This window comes from Sabethes cyaneus, chromosome 3 (assembly GCF_943734655.1).
Source record: "Sabethes cyaneus chromosome 3, idSabCyanKW18_F2, whole genome shotgun sequence".
NCBI classification, from domain to species: Eukaryota; Metazoa; Arthropoda; class Insecta; order Diptera; family Culicidae; genus Sabethes; species Sabethes cyaneus.
In genome coordinates this window covers 204,628,823-204,654,521 of record NC_071355.1, presented here as the reverse complement: position 1 = coordinate 204,654,521, position 25,699 = coordinate 204,628,823, and the positions used below count along the sequence as shown (strand labels likewise).

General features: G+C 38.5%; 1 protein-coding gene across 1 annotated transcript; it reads left to right on the top strand.

Annotated features, from left to right (window-relative positions):
* Nucleotides 1-7,153: 7,153 nt before the first annotated feature.
* LOC128740610 (uncharacterized) lies at nt 7,154-25,533 on the top strand. The gene is given in 26 exon segments (XM_053836171.1): nt 7,154-7,263; nt 7,324-7,404; nt 7,472-7,670; nt 7,728-7,895; nt 8,234-8,328; nt 8,601-8,755; nt 8,813-8,996; nt 9,060-9,211; nt 9,368-9,474; nt 9,538-9,800; nt 9,858-10,498; nt 10,557-10,869; nt 10,930-11,223; nt 17,244-17,620; nt 18,366-18,492; nt 19,912-19,983; nt 20,052-20,135; nt 20,207-20,405; nt 20,462-20,629; nt 20,743-20,837; nt 21,121-21,269; nt 21,324-21,529; nt 21,578-21,722; nt 21,826-21,926; nt 21,981-22,110; nt 25,441-25,533. Coding segments are annotated over 26 exon segments (4,659 nt in total). The 5' UTR covers nt 7,154-7,202.
* Nucleotides 25,534-25,699: the final 166 nt, after the last annotated feature.

Sequence of the window (25,699 nt, the reverse complement as noted above, 5' to 3'; positions counted from 1 at the left end):
GTGGAACAACATGCTTCTTCCATTAGTTTTATATTATCTTTCGCACATAAGTAACATCCAGTAAAATTTGGATACATTTTCTAAATCTGCAACTATTTAGTTTATAAGCAGAGGCAAAACATTAGGAGCCATAATTGTGTGTGGTATTTTCTACAATTTTCACAAATTTTCATGACCAAAAAGTCACATAATTCTTCGATTAGTTTTCATTTATAAATTAACATGGATTCTTGTTTATACTAACAAAACCTTTAGTTCACTGTTAGGAACTCGGAACAAGTTTTTGGATGTTTTCGCAGCAAACTGCCTTTCCCTGGTATTAAAATAATTCATTGTTCCTTTCGTATCCAATCAAAACACGAAACTCCACCAAAATGAGTGAAGTTGTTTCAAGACGACTTCTTATTATTTTTGTTTTTCGGGAACGATTTTTTATGGGTTTAAAGTTTCGAAAATGATCTCATGCAGCATGGCCATATATGTTGGGTGACTTACGTTAGAATATTGTATTTTTAGAAATGCAGCTCCGAATGCAGCGCCATTTGTGTCGATCACGTTCTACGTTGCACGCTATGTCAGATGGATTCCGCTTTGGGTAAATCTTCATAGCATTTTTAGAGTTGCTTCTGCAGGTTCTGCAACAAAGTTGCTAGTTATAACAAGTCGCTTCTTCTTATAATATAGTTTTATTTTTCTTCGTAACCGTCTCGCTGGCATTTATTGCACGGAATATTAGCTTTCCCAAATGCGTCTTTTATTTCGCTAAATCTATTTATTTATCAGGTTTCATAGAGTTGCCAAAGACAACGATTTATTCTACTGTAGCTAGGGTTTAATCAAAATACAGATACTAATACTCACACTGATGAAGCCTGCAAGTCGGATTTTAGTTTCGGCTTTCATTAAACTTTCGTATTCTATTAATACGCTCAATAAACAAACCTTAGTTAAATATTATACTGGCATAAATAAAACTGTAAAAATGACATAAAATTGTTAAATTTCGGATGTACTCTTATCAAACACGTAGGAAAAGTTCAATCGAAATCAGAAAGGTTAATTTTAGATTTTAGCTTTTTCTGGAGAAAGATTTCGCGTGAAATAGTTCTGTACTGAGTGTTAGAAAATATATGAAGCACAAACTCTCCTCATTATGATCCACACTCAAATATATAAAATTTGACGTCGTCGGTATAAAACAGGCGGCATTCAGCAAACAATATGATAGAAATGTGAGCTCATTTATGCATAGCGAAAACAAATAAGGTCCAAGGTTACTACCATGAGCGACATCAGAAAGAATTGTAAACACTTTAGAATGAGAAGCTCCGATTTTAACGCAAAACCATCGACTGCTAAAGATGAAGTCAGTTGAGACAGCATCCACTTGTCCGCCATTATCCATTGTGTGAACGCAGCGTGACACAAATACGGTCAAACTTATTGCTACTAACCGCTTTGAATAGAATCCAAGCCGAGCGGTTGAAATGCAATTTTTACAGAAATTTAAGAAAGCTGTAACGATTTCAAGAGATGGGCATCGACTGAACTATCACCACTAGCCTAGTAGCCATCCCGACTGGTGTATCCTAAAATCCGGATCACTGAAAGTGGAGGCAAGGCAAGCAGAGTTACGAGTCAGGAGTGCAGACTGATGTTACGTCTTTGTTAAACAGAACTAAATCAAGAAAACGTAGATTTCTGTTCGATATGCTATTGATTTGCGTTAACCTATGTAGAGCAAAGTAATCTAAAAGTGCAAAACAGAAGCTGCAGGAAAGCCATTAAGGGCTCTGCCGAAGTGTCCCGTTGTCCAACTTATGCTAGTATTGAGGTTGATTACTCAATACTCATTACTCATTACTCATTACTCCTTAATACTGTCACAGCCACAATAAAGGATTCCTGGAAATAATTTAAATTATTTCTTAACATAGAAATATTTCAAACTATTCTCTTGTCAGTATTGACATTTGTAAAATATCCCAGATATATCACAAAAATCAAATCGGCCAGGCCAACTGTGAGGTATTGCCGCAAAGACGATTCTGTGAAATGAATCTTGTGTGAATAATTTATTCATACATAAATACATTTCTGAATCGACAGGGGAGGAAAAAACGGGGACGTCTCGTACCAACCGTTTCTGTTCAATTGTTATTGTTTAGTTTTAATGCTCGTTGGGAGTATTCAACTAGTAAAAGATTAAATAATACTCCGGACCCTCAGGGTTGAACTTATGGCATTTCGACCATAAGCCAGGCTGCAATAGGCCAAGGTTACAGCGCCTTATTTCGCTCTCTGAAAATAGATAAGACGCACCAGCTGCCGAAGTGTTAGAATAGAACAAGATATAAAAATAACAAAATAATTGTTCAATAAACCAACGTAAACGAAAAAATTATGAGAGCGGATTCATACTAAAGCTTAATTAATGAATTATGCAAATAACTGATTATTAATATGCCGACATAATAATTTAATAATTTTATTCAAAATTGATACAAAACCAAATTAGCGAAAGAAAAATAAGTAAAATAAATTAATTTTACACCAATTTTCAATAAGTCAGATTAAAGAATGGTAAAATCCACTATTCTACGTTTAGCATAAAGAAAATCATAGTTATGATAAATAATTAAAATACGAAACGATCTTACCGGCATGCATTTGCAAAATGTTCTCTTGCCCGTTTCATCAGCATAGTCTGGTTTGTGAATTTGCTGCCATCCTGCTGTCAGGTTGGAAGGAACACGAGTTATATAGCAGGGAAGAATCTTCGACTCCGTGGTTATCAGTGTTCGTCGCCGCCAGGAGCTCCGGGTTCGGCAGAGTTTGATTTTTCTTACGTCGTAATTTTCAAGGCTGGTATTGAGACTGATTAGAGCCCGCAAATTGCAGAACGTAATCGCTGAGTTCCAGAGTAGAAGCGTTAGAACTGATCGAATCCACATGTTCTTGAATGGGGAAGACATATTACACCCACACTCACCGCTCGACGATACGCAAGTGCCCCATAGATGTTCCAAAGTATAGGAAACATCCGTTGGATGGATATAACAACGATCAGGATACCTCCTCCAACGGTATTTGCGTAAACAGACATCGTGCCATGTCTCGGTTAGCACAATAACATCCCAATCCCTCTCACTTGCCACCAAAAGGAATGAATCTATCTTTAACCGTACTCCTCGCACGTTTTGATAGTAGAAGTGCATGGGTTAAATATCTTCTACAGTGCTAGTTGCAAAAGCTCCATTGTTCAAATGCGGGCATACGAAGCATTTCTAGCTCAAATAGCAAAACGGTTCGACTCGATTATTTTGGATTGGAATGAAATTTTGTACACCACGCAAGGATTAATTTAAAAATATATCATGCGGTAGATATCGCAGATAAACTTTACATTCAAAATAACTAACGGAGAGGGCTTGCGTATAAACATCGAATGATGCGCTCTCTGTTGTTTGATACAGACTGAGGTGCGGGGATTTTAGGCACGTTACTGACATCTGTACATTATTCTATCACGAATTATAATACCGATTATGGAACCCTTGTTTTTCGGGCCACAACAAAACCTGCTCCCGATGACGGAGTGTTCATGAAGTGCTTGCACTAGCCCATGTACAAAACATGTAGGGAGCGAGCTGCGATTCTCACTAGGAAAATATGGCGTCCTGTCAGGGGCCTGATTTTAGTTACAGATAAGGCTCTTTTATATTAGACTAGCTGACCCGACAAACTTTGTATTAGCACAAATTAAACTGTGTTGTACATAAATCGTGAGTCTCGGATGACCTTTGTCGCAATCTCGAGTTTTGCAAGTTTCTGGGGAGTTACAAATACATTACAAAGTTACAAGGGAGTTACAAAGTTACATATACAAATTTTCCTCACAGTAAAGTAGAAAACAACTCCCCCCATTGCTTAGCTTGATAAAATAAAGCAGATAGCATTCAAATATTCGCCATCATTACAAACCATTTCGCCGAATTGGTGCGGAACACCAATTCTCGATTGACCATAACGCGGGATATAGAGTTTCGCAGAATACCATTTCGCGAAAAACCTTACGCGGGATGTACCATTTCACGGAAAACCTTTTCGTAGAAAGTACAATTTCGCAGGGGTGACCCAGCTGACGGAAAGTAATAGAGGTCAGTAGATCTAGAAAAATAAATAAACCTAGATAGAGGTGATCTCTACGCGGGGCTGCCCCCCGCAGTGGCCGGCGCTTCCTACGGCAGGTCGCCGGCAATACTCGCGGGCTGTGGCCGTCTCGCGCTGAATTATCTAATGTTACTATTGATAGTTTTTGGTGGTCTTGTTTGATTAATGTTTCATGAAAGAGTCTAAAATTTCTCGAGCTCGATTAGTTTTTGAGTTACGCAAAAATTTCTGTTTTATTTGTATTATAGTCCCCAACCACAGGAGTGAGGGGTCAAACCATCATTAAAAAAATTCCTACCTCCAAAACCCCCACATGCCAAATTTGGTTCCATTTGCTTGATTACTTTTCGACTTGTGAGGAAATTTGTATTTCATTTGTATAGGAGCCCCCCCTCCCCCCCTCCCCTCCTGAAGCGGAGAGGTTTCAATTCACCATAGAAAGCATTCTTGTCTCCAAAAACACCCACATGTCATATTTTGTTCCATTTGCTTGATTAGTTCTCGAGTTATGAGGAAATTTGTATTTCATGTGTATGGAAGCCCCCCCCCCCTCTTAATAGGGAGAAGGGTCATTATTCTTCACCTAAAGAGGGGAGGGGTCTCAATTCGCCATAGAAAAAAAAATTGCCTACAAAAACACCCACATGCTAAATTTGGTTCCATTTGCTTGATTAGTTCTCGAGTTATAAGGAAATTTGTATTTCATTTGTATAGGAGCCCCCCCTCCTAAAGTATGGAGGGGTCTCAATTCACCATAGAAACCCAAAAACCCCATATGCAAATTTTCACGCCGATCGGTTCAGTAGTTTTCGATTCTATAAGGAACATTCGGGCAGACAGACAGAAATCCATTTTTATAGGTATAGATTTGTATGGGAGCCCCCACTCTTAGTGGGGGGAGGGGTCTTTTGCCATCGAGAGAACCTTCCGTGTTGCTTAGAAAATTCTTGATCGTTTGCTATCATTAACTCATTTGTTAAAATTTTGCGACTTGATCCGGTCTGATTTAACACCGACCATATGATATCATCGCGACAAGCAATCGAGTTGAGCTGGCGAGTCAAGCAGTCGAATCAAGCAATCGAGTCAAGCAGTTGGGTCGAGCAGTCGAGTCGAACAGTCAAGTCAAGCAGTCAAATCGAGCAGTCTATCCGAACAGTTAAATCAAGCTGTTCAGTCAAGCAGTCAGGTCGAGCAATTGAGTCGAGCAGTCGAGTCGAGCAGTCGAGTCGAGCAGTCGAGTCGAGTGGTCGAGTCGAGCAGTCAAATCTAACAGTTAAACTGAGCAGTCCAGTCGAGCAGTTAAGTCGGGTAGTCCAGTCGAGCAGTTGAATCGAGTAGTCTAGTCGAGGACTTGAGTCGAGCAGTCGAATCGAATGGTTTAGTCAAGCAGTCGAGTCGAGCGGTTAAGTCGAACAGTTGAGTCGAGCAGTTCATTCGAGCAGTGGAATCAAGCAGTTGAATCGAACAGTTGAGTTGAGCAGTCTAGTCGAGCAGATGAATCATGCTGTCCAGTTAAGCAGTCCAGTCGAGCAGTCGAATCGAACAGTCCAGTCGTGCAGTCGAATCGAACAGTCCAGTCGAGTAGTGCAATTGTGCAGTTAAGTCGAGCAGTCGGGTCGAGTAGTAAGTCAAGCAAATGTGTCAAGCGGTCGAATCGAGTGGTCAAGTCGAGTTGTCCACTCGAGCAGTTAAATCGAGCTATTTCAGTCAAGCAGTCAAGTCGATCTGTCCAATCAAACAGTCGAATCGAACAGTTCAGTCGAGCGGTTCAGTTAAGCAGTCCAGTCGAGTAATCAAATCGAGCAGTCTTATCAACCAGTCCAGTCGAGCAGTCTAGTCAACCAGTTGAGCAATCAGGCAGTCCAGCAGTCGACCAGTGAGGTGAGTGAGAATACAATCCATTGCTACGAAAGCATGACGTCCTGTCAGGGACCTGTTATTAGTTTCCAATAAGCCTCTTATGACGTCCTGTCAGAGACCTGGTTGTCGGTACAGACATAAGCCTCTTATATAATGAGATGAGATGAGATTATTTTCATTCAAAAAATTATATCTTAAAAATTACTCATCCTATCATAATGACGTCAGAGGAAAAAATATTAAGTTATAGAAAATTAAGCCTGTGTGGTTTCATTTCAAATAAAAATAGTCGAGTCAAAAATGGCTTAGTTATCAGCGTTTTGAACTAGAGATGCTCTATAACATCAGTCGACCGTTGTTTTGTCGTGATTGTCGTGATTGATAAAATCTTGTCGACAACCGAGTCGATAATATTTGAATTCAAGACGCTTATCCAATCGATGATATGTGATGCACTTATTATGCTCTCATAGTTGCCTCATCGAATATTGCAACGAATACGATTGCGCAGCTAACAAGCAGAATGGGCACGCAACACTCTGACGATTTGCGATCGGCAGAATAAAGACTGAGCAATCCGCTTAACAAACGAGCAGCGCCACTGTACACGCCACCATAGGAGTAGTGGAGTAAACATGAATCGATCAGCTGTTTGTAATGAGTTAGATGCGAAGCCATCGTACTCTATTACGAACAAGTAGGAAGCGATTTCGATCGTCAAGCTAGCTATTCCTGAACGCAATAGTGACGTAGAAATGATGTCGATGATATTTATACCGGCCGGAGATACGGTAGCAAAGATGCAATGAGCTATGCGACGTGCGGTGAGCAGCTGACAAGACGAAGCAGGAACAGATCCAGGTGTACTTAAACGTGAATTGGTGCAATAGCGTTCAAAGTCTGGAATATAAAATGAATGGTACTTTACTAGTGTTATTCTTTATATTTGAGAGTATATGCTTTGGCCAGGAAACCCCGATCTGTAAGTCACCCAGTGAACAAGTTTCAAACGATTCAGTTGACTGTTGCAAATAGACTAACATCTCTAACAAGGAAATCAGTATAGCTGACGCCGTCGCGTCGTACGCAGCTGACTAGTTGCATTCGCTAGAAGCTCGCTGTAATCATTGTAAACAAGTGAATAATAATAATAGTGCAATTTCAGCATGTTTCATACAGAGAAAACGTTGTACGTGATTCCAGTATGCTTTTTACTACTCAATAGTGGTATTATAAACTAATGCCATTCGCAATATTTCAAGCATAAATATTTTTCAACAATTCCAGCTTACTGCCTCTTCCCTATCACGCCATTCAAAGAATCTTTAAGTACGGCAATGCTTCCGAACGAAAGGATATCGCTCGATGGTGAGGATGAAAAACATTCACCAAAACGACGTCCAGTATATAGATTTACTCAAATTCGAATTTTCAGACTGCCACTTGCGTTACTACAGATATGCGAAACTCAGTTCGTCAGCCCCTGCTTTTGCCAACCCAACTTACTTGAAAGAATTTGCCCACATGGCAGCCATCGGCTGGACACAGCCGGACGGTACCATCAGTTGGAAATGTGGAGGATCACTAATCTGGGAAAACTACGTGCTGACTGCGGCTCACTGTTCGCTCAATAAGTAAGTAGGTCATTGGTTCAATGCAGTGCAAAAAGTGTGATTTATGACTTCTTTCAGTGGAGTAGCACCGGATGTGGCTCGCTTCGGAGATATGGACATCTTTAGCGACGAGGATGACCAATTCGCCCAGCAGTTGAAGATTGTTCAAATATTTAGGCATCCCGATTATAATTTTTCTCTCTCCTATAACGACATTGCCCTTTTAAAGCTGGAGAAAAATGTCACGTGAGTGTTGTGTGTTATATCTAAAAAAAATTACATTTATTAAAAACCCATCCGTCGAGTTGGGAAATCGATATGGTTGTAAAACGACAGCAACAAGGTACATCTGGTTTTTCTGTAACGGGTTTTTGCACGTTCCATTAGGGATTCCCCACTTCCGCGGCACTCTATATGTATGACAGTTTGAACAAGCGTAAATTTTATTATGAATGCACTAGGTCCCGACTTTAATTCACTGTGTGATGGAACGTGAACTGAATTGGATCGAAATATGATATTTGAAACATTCCGGCACCGAAAAAAAAACTTCAAAATTTAATAGACTTTTTTAATCGCTGCAGATTGCATGAAACGGTTACGCCAGCATGCCTTTGGATTGACGATGAAGTTCGCTTTGATGCACTGGAAGCTACTGGATGGGGAGATACTGGGTTTGGTAACTAGACATATTTCCTTTCTGAAATAACTCTATTGAAACCTGTTATAGTTGCGCGCGTGTAACATTTTATGCATTAATCGCTTTAGACAACCTCCTTGTTTCTGCTTGAAGTAGAAGACATTCGGAATTAAAAATAATGGAGATTTCGAATACAGCTTTCCACGCGTATATTTTTCGGTACTTTAAAACTATTAATAGCAATTAGCTAGCTAGAAATATAAAAAAAAAATCAAGAATAGAATGGATTTAAATATCATCTACATCCACAGCACAAAATCGAACTCCATCGCTGCTGAAAGTAAAACTGAAACCAACCGCAAATAAGAAATGCAGTGAATTTTACGGTACCAACAACCGCCAGTTGAGGGATGGTCTCAAGGAAACCCAACTATGCGCAGGAGATGAGCTCATGGATACCTGTCCTGTAAATTTACATTTCTTTGTCATTCTATCTGATCTATACAACCCAGTTTGGTTCCAGGGTGACTCCGGAGGGCCTCTACAGATCAAATTGCTTCACAACGGGAAAGTGTCTCCCTTTCTTGTCGGCATAACTTCGTTCGGTGCAGCCTGTGGAACGGCAACCCCGGGGGTCTATACGAGGGTTTCGGCTTACTACCAGTGGATTCTGCAGACGATGCAAAATCAGGAGAGCAATGTTTTCTGTGAGTTGCAGCCGTACTTGTTATTCAATTTGCATAAACTATTTTTTATTACTAATTTGATAGATTGGAGCCTGGAACCGATCACTTGTGCCCTTCGATACGCCTATTTAAGGGAGTACGAGGACGACATGATTATCGGACGACAAGAGGGCAACATTATCGTAGATAGCACAAAAGCGCACATGCGCTTTGCTGGAAGCGACTTACAACATAAGGTTAGGTCTTAATGTTTTATTTTAAAAAACTTAACAACTGAGCGGTGAAAATATTTTCAATTTTTCAATTCCAATAAGAGCAATGCGTAAAAATGTTTGTTGAAATAATTTCATAAGATACACGGATATGACGAGAAGAAAACATTCAACTTTCAGCTTACTGTAGGATGGAAGGATGGTCGCATACGCAGGGAAAATTGCAGTGCAACACTTATTGCCGATAACACTGCACTCACTCTGGCGGAATGTACATCACACTACGGGTATGAGCATTGCAATACACATTTCCGTTATTTTTAAAAATTTTCAAAGTTTCATTCTCGCAGCGTTGCTCCTTCGCACGTGGTTTTCGACTGGTATAGAGAAAATTTCGACATTGCAGAAATAATTGTACACCCGGAATACAGAGAAAATTCCCTTTACAATAACATTGCGGTACTTAAACTAAAGGATCGAGTGCAATTTTCCGAACGGGTGACTCCGGCCTGCATATGGCATTCACGGGAAATACCCGACCCGCAGGTTGAAGTGGCGGGTATCGGTCGTATCGACGTTAACAAATTTCCTTACGAAAATTTTGAAGCATTTGGTAAGCTTCAACACGATTTATGAAACTAATATAAAATTAAATGTCTTTCAATCACAGAGCCAATGACGCGGCCACTCATGCCTAGATTAAGTGTAAATACCCCTCAAAATTGTACGATTCCTGAGGAATTTCGTTCGCGCCTAACGAAGGGTCTAGCACCGGAGCATCTCTGCGTTGGAGATCGGTTATTTTTGGTACCCGAATCATGTGCACTACTCTACGGTGCCCCAATTCAACGACAAATCTATAGAAATGATCGTATCTTTAACTACGCGTATGGTTTAAACACTTTTGGCAGAGATTGTGGTTTTGGTGAGGCAGCCGTAGCTACCAGATTAGCCAGCCACGTGGATTGGCTTAAAACGGTTCTGCTTCCCAACTCTCATGGTGGACAATCTGCAGTGCAATTCGTTAATCCAGATTGGAAGGAAGGCGAGAGCTGCGATTTTGACTACGATGATGAACTGCCGGGAATTTGCACCCATTATACGAAATGTTCAAAGGTATGGAATGATTTTAAGGACAATCGACGAGTAAGTTTTTGTTCTTCTGCACAAGTGATTTGTTGCCCTCGAAAGTTTGTGGAAAATAAATTTACTCCAGAACGAAAAGATGAATTAGACACTTGTCGAGCAGATTACCAACAATTTTACCCTGAATCGTCCAATCTTGGTAACTCCAAAGGATTTGCACATATGGTAGGTTTGCTTTATCATGCAAATGAGCTATATTAATAATACGAGCTTTTTTCCGAAGATAACCATAACGTGGAAGGAGTCGCAAACCGTTCGCTGCCTGGCATCACTAATTACTAAACGCACTGCAGTGACTTCAGCTAGTTGCGCACTTTTGTTGCCCAACAAACCAGTTTTGGCCACATTAGCAAATAATGATTCCGTCGCCATAGAGCAAATTATTACCCATCCAGATTATAGCAATAATGATCAATCAAATGATATTGCGCTTATCAAATTGATCAACGAAATAACACCAAGTGCATCGGTATTTCCAGCATGTGTATGGACCAACCTTACCCACACCCCATTTTATCTGAGACTGATAGAAGCAGGTAAAATTGTTCGCAGAGCTCAATCATCGCAGTATTTTAACTACTCAAATATTTTTACAGGAAAAATCGAAGCGATTGATAAGCAAACAACGCCTATGTATAACACCGACTGTCAGCTCGATTATGAAAGCCGAATTACACCGGATCGTTTATGCGTCGAGGATGTCGACCTAAGCGTCAACAATACCTGCTACAATGAGGGTGATCAGTTAGTTTGGGTTAGCCTCGATAATCCTTCGATTGAAAATACTCTCGTGACGCCTTACGTAGTAGGTTTCTACAGCTACGGCGAGTTGTGTGAGCAAGCTAATCCGGCTGTCTTCACTAGGATCTCATCCTATGTAGATTGGATAAGGGAAAATATATAAAATATACTTTTTTGCAACTTCGCCAGTTTGATCTTGCCTCTTTTTGTTGATATAGGAACACTGAACCCTTGCTTGTTATATACTGCAGTTCTACTGTTAAAAATACCGGTACCCCAAGCCTCTTATGATGGCATTTAAGACCAAAACAGGTCTTGAAGACCACCATAAGAGTACAATAAAACTCACATTGTTACTCGGGCGTCATCCGGGGCGAGATTATGCCAAAAAAGCAAGTGTTTTTGTTCTTTAGGTATATGTACACACAATTTAGGAACAAAGTTGATTTCAAACCTGTCAATATATACTAAATTGTTCAATTAACTACGTAGAAATGGTTTAGTTACAATGAAACCTAATTTTACTGGAAATGCATGAACTTTGGCAAGTTACATAAAGACATAAAGTTAAGGTAAATACCTAAGCAGTGAACATTAGCATGTTTATAAACAATACACATAAATATCAGTACAGGTATACCTCGATAGTACGTACACCCGCGCATCGTTTAGCGTACGTACTATCGAAACGTACGTACTATCGAATCACAATTTTTATGGTAAAGTATTATTTTTATTATACTAAATATTGTCTAAAACTTCCAAATTAGATAGATCAGATCAGATATTATAAAATAAATAATTATCTTAGTAAAATTATTTTGGAAAAAAACTGCAAATGTTAAAAAATAGTTGAAAAGTAAAGCAAAAGGAATCCAAAAACACCTATTTTTTCAAAACTCTCTCTCAAATTGAAAATTTACATATTTTAATCGAATAAATCTAGGTAAAGGTTTGGTACATAGTTGTAAATATATGCTAGAATGAGGAAACATGACAAGAGGAGCTCAATAGCCGTCATTCGGGATATTTCATTCCAAATCCACTAATATCAATCGATTGAGCTTCCAGTCTATATACTGGACAATAAGCGGAGTGAGTGCTATAAACAGAAAATAGTTAACTACAATAATCGAAGCTTCAGCTGTAGGCTGCATAAATTGGAGAAGTTCCTATAAGGCTGCTTATCTGCGTAGGAAAGCATACCTGTCCCATGTGAATATTGATTGATTTTGAGAAAAACTCGGAAGTAGCTTATTTATATCCTAATTTACCTTACAAACTGTAATTTAGACGGACTTTGTTCGAAAAATTTTCTAAAAAATATCCAACATGAACAGATCCATATGCAAAATAAAAGCATAACTGTCCCATAACAATATTGTCCATTATAAACATTTTCTTTTTGCCAATTTAGGTAACAATATTCTTTTAATTTTCGCCTCTATTGAGTGTGATAATAACTTAACAAAAAGATAATATGACAGTAATATTTATTTCTAAGTTTATATCAAAGTTCTACCACGATTTATTCTTAATCGGCAAAGATTTCACACAGGCACAATTTTCTTTGGCGATGACAGGGAGAAGAGTATTTGATAGAGCGACTTTTCTCTACGTTTCGATTCCACAATGTCCTTTATGGTGATTTTTTTTAATTTGAGAAGTTTTCAAAAAATAGCTCGTGTTGTTTTTTTGACAGCAGAGCATACTTGAAGTTCGAAATTCAAACTTCATCAAGTTTGTATTTAGCAGTTAAGCTGCCTTTTTTTGAATATAGTCTTACGAATGCCTTCGAGATATTGGGATTTATAAATTGTGTATTTCGAAACCAGGCCGCGACGTCTTTCTTGGCTTCTTTAATCACGATCTTAAAATCCTGAAATATTATTGGAGCGTTCCGGTTACGCATACATTAGCATAGAAACTATCTTCCGCCATGTACTGTTTATATTTTGAACTTGAGCTTTGTTTATATTTTGAACTTGGAGAAGAAATGATGAATTCGTGTTGTTACTTCCAATATGGCGCGGTTTGCAGCACTTGTAAAAATGAAAATTTTCGTAATAGACAGTATGTACAAAGTAAGTTTGCATCTGTACGATGTTATTTTGTCTACCACTATCTGCAGAAAAATTAAAATTGTGAAAAATTCCACGTGCCTTGAAACGGCAATATGGAGTTCGCCGACATGCTGCATTTTCACCGAATATCTTTAAAAAAGCGATAGACGAAATTGGGAAAAAAACGCCTCCAGTATCTCTTGTTTTACTACAAATACATTCAAAATATCTCAAAATAGTCATTCGCGGTTTGAAATCAGATATAAAATCATAAGAAATGCAAAATCAGAAGAGTCCGCCATGTACTGTTAAAAATTAAAAAAAAATACATGTGGGACAGACATGCTTTTATTTAGCAAACGCTTGTAAATAAAAGCATAATTGTCCAATCTTCGAAATTCTGAGCAAAAAAAATGCATTTGTGTTTAGCTTTACAACAAAATTAATGTGGATAGTTTAATTACTAGTGTAACATAATTTTTTCTCTGAAGAAAGTAGAATAATTCTTGTATAATGACGACAACATATATTCTCCTGTCGCAGTTGGGAAGAATGCGAATCGCAGAAAAGGTGAATTCTCTGAGTAAAAATCTGCAAAATCTAGTAGCGACCATGAGTCTGCCCGGAATGCTTAAATAACTGTTATTTAGAACGTATATTTGATTAATTTACTATTTAGGAACTGTTTTTAATTTTAAAATAATGGTTTTTTACATAATAGAAATAACTAATATTATTCAAAAATTTATAATTATTGAATACGTATTTGCTTGTATTGACTCATAAAAATTCATAAAAATGTTTTTGCTTTATATAGAAACTAAAAAAATCATTGTTGGAAAATGTACGTACTATCGAGGCAAAATGTACGTATTATGGAGGGTACGTATTATCGAGGGTACGTACTAACGAGGGTACGTACTATGGAGGTATACCTGTATAAAGTAGTACATATGGGGCCGTCCATGAACTAACTGGACTATTAGGGGCAGGGGGTCGGCCAAAAACAACGCATCATACAAAAAGTGTGAACGATAATAACCCGGGAGGTCTGAAATAACTAAAAATGAGTTCGTAGTCAATTAACAGCCTTTATAAGTTTACTTTACTTTACTTGATATAAAATTTATATAGCCAGTAGCGTTTCTAGGGTTAACAAGGGGGAGATATATGAAGGGCGTGTATCCTAAGGGGGCATACCTATTTGATCATTTAACAAAAGTAAGCATTACTTCGTTCGAGAACCTGCGGCCGCAGAACATGTGGCCCATCCCACCACCCTCCCCCTTTTCAAAACTGACAGTTTTTACACGGTATAATATATTCGTCTTATATTAGAGTGTTTATTCAAAGCATCGGAAATTTACAGAGAAAAAGTAAAAATTAATTTAAATTATTTAGCAGACGTATGATGCTGTTTGCTCCAAAATGGATGATACAATCTAATCTGTCAAAATATTGTGCTCAATAGTAAAGAATGTGAGTGCACTGGTGTATACTGACGTAGTTTTGTTGTGTATGTGAAATTCACAAATTGGGTCTATCATTATGACTTGGCACAATCTCACCCCCGTGAAGCTCGAAAAGTACAAAGTTTCGAAAAATATTATTTTCGTAATCAAAACTTTCAACGCATAATAACCTTTCAATACATTGTAAATGATTTGTTCATATACCTTCAAAATAGCAAATTGATGCGATTTCTTGTTTGGGTTTGTTAATGGAGGACATTCCGAGTATTTTTGATCGCGAACTTTGAAACGCTGTTTAGGCTAGATACTTTGCTAATATTATCTGTGTCCCATTCTAAGTTATGAATAAATATGTTATGTTCATCATCATTTTGAATTTAAGTCACCAGTTTCTATAGATATAATGAATTTTCACAAATAAACAATTTTGGTTTTTGGCACAATCTCACCCCCGTGGCACAATGTCACCCGGGATGGCGGTATGCGATTATGTAAATGTATAAGAAAATCCAGCGATTATTACGTCATTACAAACACGCAGAAACCCCCATCGGAGCAAGTTTTGATAACGTAAAGCTATTCTTTACCCATCTTCCCTCACCCCTACCCTGTCCAGTCTACAATACAACTGTCGAGCTCAACTATATGTTGATAATCATTCACCGTCTCAGCAAACTGCAACACATTCACATTGAAGAACGCTATATGTTTAGCATGAGAACAAAATCGCCTGCGACTTGCTGATTTCACCAGTAACTGTTTTCGAACTGTCGAGCTTCTTACATTCAACTTTCGTATTCTACTAAGTCGCTCAGAAAACAATAATTTTTTGAGTGTGTTTAGCACGGATCTAGTTTCTTCTGATAATGCTGATGCCTTACTTTTCGTTCAGGACAACCAGATCGATGCCAATTATACTAATTTGAAAGCAACATTTGATCGAGTCGACCATAAAATCCTTTTAACCAAATTTAACAAATTGAGACCTTAAGCAAGCATGCTTTTCTAGCTAAGTTCTTATCTTCGCAAACGTAAAGTTGCCGTAAAACTTGGTTCTTCTCAATAAAACTGGTTTCAGAACAGTTTCGGAGTATCTCAAAGGAGCATTTTGGGACCTTTATTGTTATAGCTATTTGTCAACGATGTTGTTAAGCTACTACTTTCTAAACCAGGAGAGGGAGAAGAAAAAATGCGAACGAAAGTGAATAAAAATTGCTATGAAAAAAACGTTAGAGAATGGGAATCAAAACGGATTATAAATTGAGAAAAAAATGGAAAAGTAGACGCGGCGTGGGGACGAAGCAAAACGAGGAGACTTGACAGAAAAAATATAGAATGGAAGAAAACATAAGAAAAATGATATAAGAATCGAAAAAAAACATAAGGAAAACGAAGAAAATGAAAATGAGGATAAATTGAACGGAATTAAAGAAGAAATGGGCCAAAAGAGGAGAAAATATGAGAGCAGGAAAATGGAAAAACGAGAACAGGAAAAGAGGAAAACCGAGACAGAAAACGAAATAAAAAGGAAAACGACAGGACAAAAAGAATTCAACGGTAAAGAACAACAGAACGAGACAAAAAGCGGGGAGAAGCAGGAAAATAAGAGAAAGAACAGAACAGACAAAATCGAAAACACGGATTGGAAAAACGTAAACCGGGACAGAAAAAAAATCGATACGGGACAGAAAACGACGAAAAACGAAAAACGTGACAGGAAAAAAAGAGGAAATAGCGGACAGAAAAAGAAAAAAGACACGAAACGAGACAAAAAAGGGAATGCGCAGCAAAAAACAAGTGAAACCAAAAGGGAAAATAAGACAATAGAAAAATTTAAAACGATAGCGAAAAAAGAGAGAGAAAAAACGAAAACCGGAGGGCAAAGGGAAAAATGGAGCGGAAAACAGAATAAACGTGACAGAAGAGACGAAAAACGGGTCATCAAAAAAAGAAAAAATGGAACAGATGAAGACGAAAACGAAGAAAAAAGGTAACAAAAAAAGTTAGCATAAGAAAACTAGAAATAAATCAGAGCAAAATGAGTAGAGGAAAGGCGAAAAACGGGAAACAAAATAGCAATGAACATGATGAAAAACAGGACTAAAATAAGAATAAATAGGACAGAAAATAGAGAAAAACGGAACAATGAAACATGGGATAGCAAAAAAGGGAAAGCGAGAGGAAAAATGGAAGAAAGGTAAGAGTGAAAATCCAGAAAACGGTACAGAAAAGGAAAAAAAACAAAACAAAAAGTGGAAAAACGGAATTAGAAAAGAGGTTAAACGGAACAGAAAATGAAGTGAAACGTGTAAGAAATTAATACCGCAGACAAAATGTCAATCCTATTTAACATCAAGTAAGGGGTGTCCCACATCAAATTACACCACGGAAGAAACGCTGTAGAAATTATCCATTGAAAATTTGGGTAGAATTAGTTTAAAATGTATTGTTTACACTGTATTTTTATCGCTGTCAGTTTTTCATAAATTGGAAAAACTGGCGTCACCCGAAAAGGAACGTCGCGAATTGATTTTGTGCAAGCACCTGGAAAATCCTCAACTATCTTATCGGGACATCGGAAAACAACTCGGAATCGTGTGGTTAAACGTTACTACGAAACTCCGAGCATCGAAGGAAAGAAGAAATGCGATCAGAATGGAGGTTCTCTTAGTGATCAGGATCACAAGCGTATCGTGGAAACGTTTAAGGAGAATTCCAATACTTCAGTCAGGGAGGTGACCAAAAATTTGAATCTGTCCAAGTCTTTCGTTCAGAGGGCCAAGGAACAAGACGGGCTGGTTACGTTCAAAGTGCAAAAAGCTCTAAATTATGACGAACGGCAAAATACGGTTGGAAAGTCACCGGCCCGGAAACTGTACACCCAGATGCTGACGAAGCCTCATTATCTCATCATGGATCAGGATGATGAGACTTATGTCAAGGCGAACTTGCGACAGCTTCCGGGGCTACTGTTTTTCACCGCTCAGCACAAGTTTGGTGTCCCGGAGAAAGTAAGGAAGCTGAAATTTTAAAAGTTTGCCAAGAAATACATGATTTGGCAAGCGATCTGCTCATGTGGCATGCGGTGTACGCCGTTCGTGACTACCGGGACTGTAAACGGGTAGATCTACTTCAAGCAGTGTCTACAGAAGCGTCTGCTTCCTCTGCTGAAGCAACACGAGGGCCCTACGAGCTTCTGGTCAGACCTAGCTTCGTGCCACTATTCAAAGGATGTCCTGGAGTGGTACGAAGTCAACGGGGTTACCTTCGTACCCGAGCAGGAGCGAAGAGCAAAATTATATCAATATATGTTATGGAAATCGAATAACACATATCAAAATTTGGTCTTGTTTTGGCTGACATAGTTGGTAAAATAATAGAAAATAATTTCAAAATTTTGCTCCTTTAAGGCCAAAAGAATAACTACTTGTGTTATTTGAATATCAAAGCAATAATATGTCCGTATTCAGAGTTTAGAATAACATATTTTAGTATTATTAAAGTATTGAATAACAAATGTAGTAGCATAAGAGATATTAAAAAATCATTTTATAAAATATTTATAATCCAAAAATTTCTTCAATCATTAAAAAAAGTATATGAAATATTTCGAATGTCATTTAAGATCAAAATAAGATATAATAACAAAATCAGTTATTAAGCTCATCTTACAACCACTGTTTTAAATATCTACTCAATAACAAAATGTGTTATCAATGTATCTATTCAATAACAAAATAAAGCATTATAACACAGTTTGATATTGCTTTTATATTATTTGGCTCTTCGCTCCTGCTCGGGTACTCGAGGACATGTACCCCACAGAAAGCACCGCAACTAAGGCCCATCAAAAACTATTGGGCTATTATGGAGCAGGCACTACGTGGGTATGGGTGGGTGGGAAAGAAAAATGAAGAGCGTCCAATATAGCTCTAGCCATCCCAAGCCGCTACCTAGCGCCTCCACGTGGCCATACCTGGTAATGCTCTAGTGAGTAGCCAAGCTAGGAGATGCGATGCTGGGTGGTTCCCGGTTGCCTGATCTCAAAACCGCGGTTTTGGGTAGACGGCGGAGCCACACGGCCTAGCTGATAGATAAGCCTAATAAGTTATTTTAATTACTTTTTTTTCGTTTTAACTTATCAAGCATCTCCTGCTATATAGTAAAAACTTTGGCCAAAACGAATTATAATACTGCACATGGATACCAGAATGAAAAATTAAATTAACTATCAAAAGCACTTATGGAGCCTCAAAGGACGCTACTCTATTCCATACGAAGGACTGCTGGTGAGATTGTTCTATTTTTACCCATATATACCACATTTCATCTTAATATCATATTATTAACAGTATTATTATTGATATCATAAATGTGGAAGGCTGGACGATGGAGTGGATTGCCAACCTGAATCCTTAAGGTCTGAAGCAAATATGGCACTTCGCAATTCAAAACAAACATCACGTGGGTTAAAGTTGGTACAGCGAAATTGATTATTACATGGAAGGATCCTAACGCTGGAAGGCGACTCTTATAACCCCGGAATGCGCACAAATAAACCACATTCGAGATAAGATATAGAAACCATCACGCCGGTTAATAATACTCGCAACTAGTGATGTTCGATTAATCAAGTAATTCCACAACTCAAATATTCTCCGGTGGTTACCGGTGAACAAGAAAATATCTTTTGCTACACAAATCTAGGGATTTGCACATGAATATGCAAATACTATTACTCATATTGATTCTATTTGCTAATAAATTTTGAATATTGGACATCACTAACATAAAACAAGAGCGAAATATAGAAAACTGATTCTATATGTAAGTAAACCACTATCGTATTAATGACAGCAAAAAATGCATCAGAAATAATTTCAATGCACCTGTTCTAAACCTTTCCAATTGAAAAAGAAACCATTCAATGACCGCAACCGGTTATGAATTAAATATGTGAGCAATTATGAGTTTAAAGACCCCATCTCTTTATATTATGAATAAAATATATGAAATATAATAGTGGCAAACATTGATTACAGAGTTGATCTTCTCCAAGTTTGAGAGCCTAGCTTGGCTTTTCCCAAAGATGCCGGTATATGAGTCATCCAGTGACACCAGTTCCGACCGACTATGTTAACGATTGCAATTCATGTAACAGGCAAATCAGTATAACAGGTTCCGTCGCACGCAGCTGATCAGCTCCAATCACTGAGAGACAAGTGCAGCCAAGCAAATAAAAGTTCGATTGCTAGCGTAGTTTGTGTTTTGAGTTTACGCAAATGACTTTGAACAATTTTAGCGTCAATCAGTATGTCACAAATGGAAAAATTAGTGCATTTAGTGCTACTATTTATTTTGCTAGTCACTAGTGGTAGGTATAATTAACTCGTGAAATTAACAAAATTCTAAAACAAAAATATTTATTTTTCACTATTTTAGCACATTGCCTCTTCCCTATTAACAATCCATTCAAAGAATCTCTCAACGACGCAATGCTTCCGAATGACCGAACATCACTCGATGGTACAGAAAGAGAATAGTCTGCAAAATGACATTTGGTATATTGCTTTACCCAAATACGGTTTATTTTTCAGACTGTCATTTAAGATACTATAGATACGGTGGATCCAGTTTAGCCTCGTCAGCTTTTGTTAGCCGACCATACCTGAAAGAATTCGCCCACGTGGCAGCCATCGGATGGACACAGCCGAACGGTACCATCAGCTGGAAATGCGAAGGGTCTCTAATCTGGGAGAACTATGTGCTGACTGCGGCTCACTGCACGCTCGATAAGTAAGTAGATCATTGCTTCGATACAATGCAAAAATGTGATTTAGGAATTCTTCAAGTGGACAACCTCCGGATGTCGCTCGTTTTGGAGACATTAACATCTTCAGTGACGAGGATGACCAGTTCGCTCAGCAGCTGAAGATCGTTCAAGTGATTAGGCATCCCGACTACAAGTTTTCGCTTCCTTACAACGATATTGCCCTCTTGAAATTAGAGAAAAATGTCACGTGAGTATTGACTCAATATAAGTCAGGACCGATTTTTGGGTTTTTCGTACCAAAAATAGCCAGTAACCAGAAGAGAAACTACAAAATTTAGTAAATGTTTTCAATCCGTACAGATTACACGAAACAGTTTCACCGGCATGCCTTTGGGTTGACAATGATGTTCGTTTCGATGCACTAGAAGCTATTGGATGGGAACACACTGGATTTGGTAACTTTTCTTCCATTTTACTTCACTTAATCAGAAACTCAGTTTTATTGCCACGTATTATGAGTATTGCCGATTACAGAAAACACATCAAAATCACTGTATTCCAATTCCTTGTGCTAACTTAACGACAATTCTCATTCTAAATATTATATTGAAGATCTTAAAAATAGTTCACTGCTAATTTTTATATAAATGATTCCTTCAAAAGTATTTAAAAATTCAGCAGAACTAAAAGCAGTACAATACGTCGAAGATCGAATTCATATATCATCTACATTCCCAGCCCAAGAACGAACTCCTTCGCTGCTAAAAGTGACACTAAAACCAGCCACTAACTGTAGTGAATTTTACGACACCAAAAACCCTCCACTAGAAGATGGCCTCATGGAAACCCAACTATGCGCAGGAAATGAGACCTTAGACGCTTGTCCCGTAAATTTATAATTTTAAATTGTGTACGTGTGGAATTATAATGTTTGATTCCAGGGTAACTCCGGAGGGCCTCTGCAGATAAAATTGCTTCACAATGCGAAAATGTCGCCATTTCTCGTCGGTGTAGCTTCAAGCGGTGTCGCTTGCGGATCGGCAACACCTGGGATCTACACGAGGGTTTCGGCTTTCTACCAGTGGATCCTAAAAACAATGCAAAGTCAGGAGAGCAACGTTTTCGGTGAGATATAGCCGTAACTATTGTTCAGTTTTTATTAATTACTTTCTAGTGCTATTTGGACAGATCGGAGCCTGGAACCAATCAGTTGTGCCCTTCGATACGTTCATTTAAGGGAGTACGAAGACGACGTGATTCTCGGACGATCCGAAAACTTCCTTAGTCTTACTTACTCAAAGGCGCACATTCGATCTGCTTGGAAGGACTTACGACATAAGGTGATATTAAATATGCTCCCTTATAGCAGCTTTGACAGCAATTTAAAAAAAAATAAAAACCTTGTGTCGTTATGAAAAATTACAACTCAGTCTCTACTTTCAGGTTAATGTTGGATGGAAGAATGAACACAGAGAAAATTGTAGTGCAACCCTAATTTCCAATGACATTGCACTCACAGTAGCAGAGTGTACATCACACAATGGGTATGAGTACTCCTTATTTCTAGAATTTCTAACCACAAAGTTTCCTCTCCACAGCGTTGCTCCATCACACGTGATTGTTAACTCGTATGAACAAAATTTCACCATCGCCGAGATAATTGTACACCCGGAATACAGAGAAAATTCCCTATACAATAACATTGCGGTTCTTAAACTTAAAGATCGGGTGAAATTTTCCGAACAAGTAGCTCCGGCCTGCATATGGCATTCACAAGAAATTCCCAACCCACAGGTAGAAACGGCGGGTATCGGTCGTATCGATATTAACAATTTTTATTTTTACGGAAATCATAAAACGGACGGTAAGTTTTTCTAAGTTTTACGAAAACTGTTTTAATATTAAATTCCTTTTAATCATAGACCTTACGACCCATGTGCTTTTGCCAAGATTAAGTGTAAATAGCCCTGAAAACTGTACCATTCCTAGAGAATTTCGTTCACGATTAACACAAGGCTTGGCAGCGGAGCACCTCTGTGTTGGAGACCGTTTATTTTTGGTCCCCGGATCATGCACGCTACTCTACGGTGCTCCGGTTCAACGAGAAATCTGGAGACAACGTTTTTTCAGCTACGCCTATGGATTGAATGCATTCGGCAGAGATTGTGGTTTTGGCGAGGCAGCCGTGGCTACAAGACTAGCCAGTCACGTGGAATGGCTGAAAACGGTTTTGCTTCCAAACTTTCACGATAGAAAATCTGGCAAGCAATTTATTAATTCAGAATGGAAGGAAAACGACAGCTGTGATTTCGGTTCTGATAATGAACTGCCTGGAATTTGCACGCATTATACAAAATGTCCAAAGATGTGGAATGATTTCAAAGCTAAACTACGAGTAGGTTTTTGTTCTACAACGCAAGTGATTTGTTGCCCTCGAAATTTTGTGGAAAATAAACTTTCCCAAGAACGAAGCGATGAATTAGACACGTGTGGAACAGATTATCAACAATTTCACCGCAAGTTGTATAGTCTTCACGAAGACAAGGGCTTTGCACATACGGTAGGTTTGATTTTTCATGTAATTAAACTGTATCAATAATTCGAGCTTTTTCCGAAGATAACCATAACGTGGAAGCAGTCGCCAACCGTTCGCTGTCTAGCGTCGCTAATCACTAAACGCACCGCAGTTACCTCGGCTAGTTGCGCATTATTGTTGCCGAACAAACCAACTTTGGCCATTTTAGCAAACAATGATACTATCGCAATAGAACGCATCATCAGCCATCCAGGTTATGAAAATAACGACGAATCCGATGATATTGCACTCATCAGGCTGAGTGATGAAATAATAGCAAGTGCATCGGTTTTCCCAGCATGCGTTTGGACAAACGATACGCACACTCCACTTCCTTTGAGATTAATTCAATCAGGTGAAATTTTATTTAAAGTATAACCGACACAACATTTTACTACTCAAATATTTTTAGGGAACATCGAGGTGATTAATACTGAAACTACGCCTTTGTACAACACAGATTGCCAGCATGATTATAAAAGGCAAATTACGGCTAATCAGTTATGTGTCGAAAATGCCAATCTGAACGTTAACAATACCTGCTACAATAAGGGTGATCAGTTGATTTGGACAAGCCTTGATAATCCTGAGACTGGCAACTCTTTCGTGACGCCTCACGTAGTTGGTTTCTACAGCTACGGCGAGCTATGTGAGCTGGCTAGTCCGGCTGTCTTCACTCGAATATCGTCTTATGTTGATTGGATAAGGGAAAATATATGAAATATACCTACTATTGTGCGATTTCGTACATCTAGTTTAGTCTAGTTTAGTTTCTAGTTTTCGATGATGCCGAAAAACTACATCCTTAGATACATGTTCCGGAAATATTATCTACTCCTCCGATTTGATTCGTTTATAGGGTTTATTTCTAATTCCCGTCGTAGTAAGGAAAGCCACTCTAATTTTCATCATTTCTTAGGTGGATTTAATGAATACTCCAAAAGCTCTGCTGCTGATTTGCACTCAAACACACTTACCTTCCGATCCGTGCCCTTTGAATTCACTAAAAAGCGATTAATAAAGCATTTGATTGAAATTACGCTACTGACTTTATGTCTAAAATTCGTCGAACCTTTTTAAAATCCGTCCATCAAAATTTTTCATCGTCCGAACTAAAAATCACAATAATGTTTACGAAGCTAGCGCGCATGTATTTGTGTAGGACAGCATGACAAATGTTATTCTGCAAAATTTCTATAGGTTATGCAAGTTTTCCTGGCTGCAGAACACTAACAATGCGTTGTGTGAGTTATTTTCATTTTATGAACGACGGAAATTGAAACGATTAGTCGACACTTTCTTCTTCGTCGCACGAAAAAACGTTGAAAATTTGGCTGCTAGGGATTCTTTAATGAAAAAAAGCATTTAAATAGATCTCAGCTCACTTTGATTGATCGCGTATGAGAGGCAACAAACTAAAATATAAAGGAATAACTAATTTTGGATTGTGTGTCATAAAAATCGCTGATATTTTTAATAATTAGTGTTGGATAGGACGGGAATAGGCAATTACGACGAAGCAACAACATACCCTAATACTAATTTCATTCATTTGCTGTTGTTAACTCCCTCTTTGCGTTTTTGCTTCATCCCAAATTCCTAACATATTGTTCCTCTGTTCCACTAAAACTTGCAGTTCCTCTGTTAAATTGCAAATTGCATCACGGAAAACACTTTAGAAAATAATTTAGAGTGTATTGTTTACACTGTATTTTTATCGTTGTCAGTTTTCCGAAAATTGGAAGAAATGGTCGCGGATTGATTTTACGCAAGCACCTGGAAAATCCTCAACTCTCTCATCGGAAAACAACCCGGAATCGTGCAGTCAACGATAAGTCGTGTGATTAAACGTTACCCCGAAACTCTGGAGCATCGAACGGAAGGAGAAATGGGGTCAGAATGGATGTTCGGATGTCCAAGTCTTTCGTTCAGCGGTCTAGCCATCTAGTACGTTGGGCCCCATCTATTCCTGATGCCGGTAGGGGTTCTTGAAGAGAACGGATTTCACTGCACAGTCGTACGCAACAACTTTTTTTCAAATGCGGTAAGTGCACGTTCCGTAAGCAAAGTTAATGCCTCAAGTCCATAAAGGACTAGCTATGATTGGCGTTTTGTGCAATGACGTATGCTCCTTGATCGAAGCGTCTTGTGGAGGGAAAAGTAGGCTCGATTTCCAGCTAGAATGCGTCGCTGGATCTCCTTATTCGTATTATTGTCAGCGGTGACCAGAGATCCCAAACATACGAACTCATTAACCACTTCCAGTTCATCGCCGTCAAAAGTCACTGTTCTTGAGAGGCAAACATTACTTTCCCTGGAGCCTCTTCCTACCATATATTTGGTTTTCGACACATTGATTTGCAACCCTATGCTTCTAGCCTCCGTTTTTAGTCTGGCGTAGATTGCCCTCTGCCGTCCCAAGATTTCTAGTAATGATGTCGTGGTCGTATGCAAAGGCTAAAAGTAGGCTACTGTTTCTGAAGATCGTTCCTCGAAATCTGTTCATGCGTCTCCAGGTAACTCGTTTCCATATTCGCCGAAACAATATGCACAAGTGCGAAATTCTCAGGATGTAAACAATACACTTTACAGAGAAACTGTGCCAAATTTGGTTAATTTTTACCAGAAGAAATGAAACGTCATTATGAAACATGGAGGTCCCAACAATAATCTATGTGGTCGATCATCGACATGCTCATGCTTATTTTAGTGAGGTGCTATCGCATTTTTTGGATGGCAGTG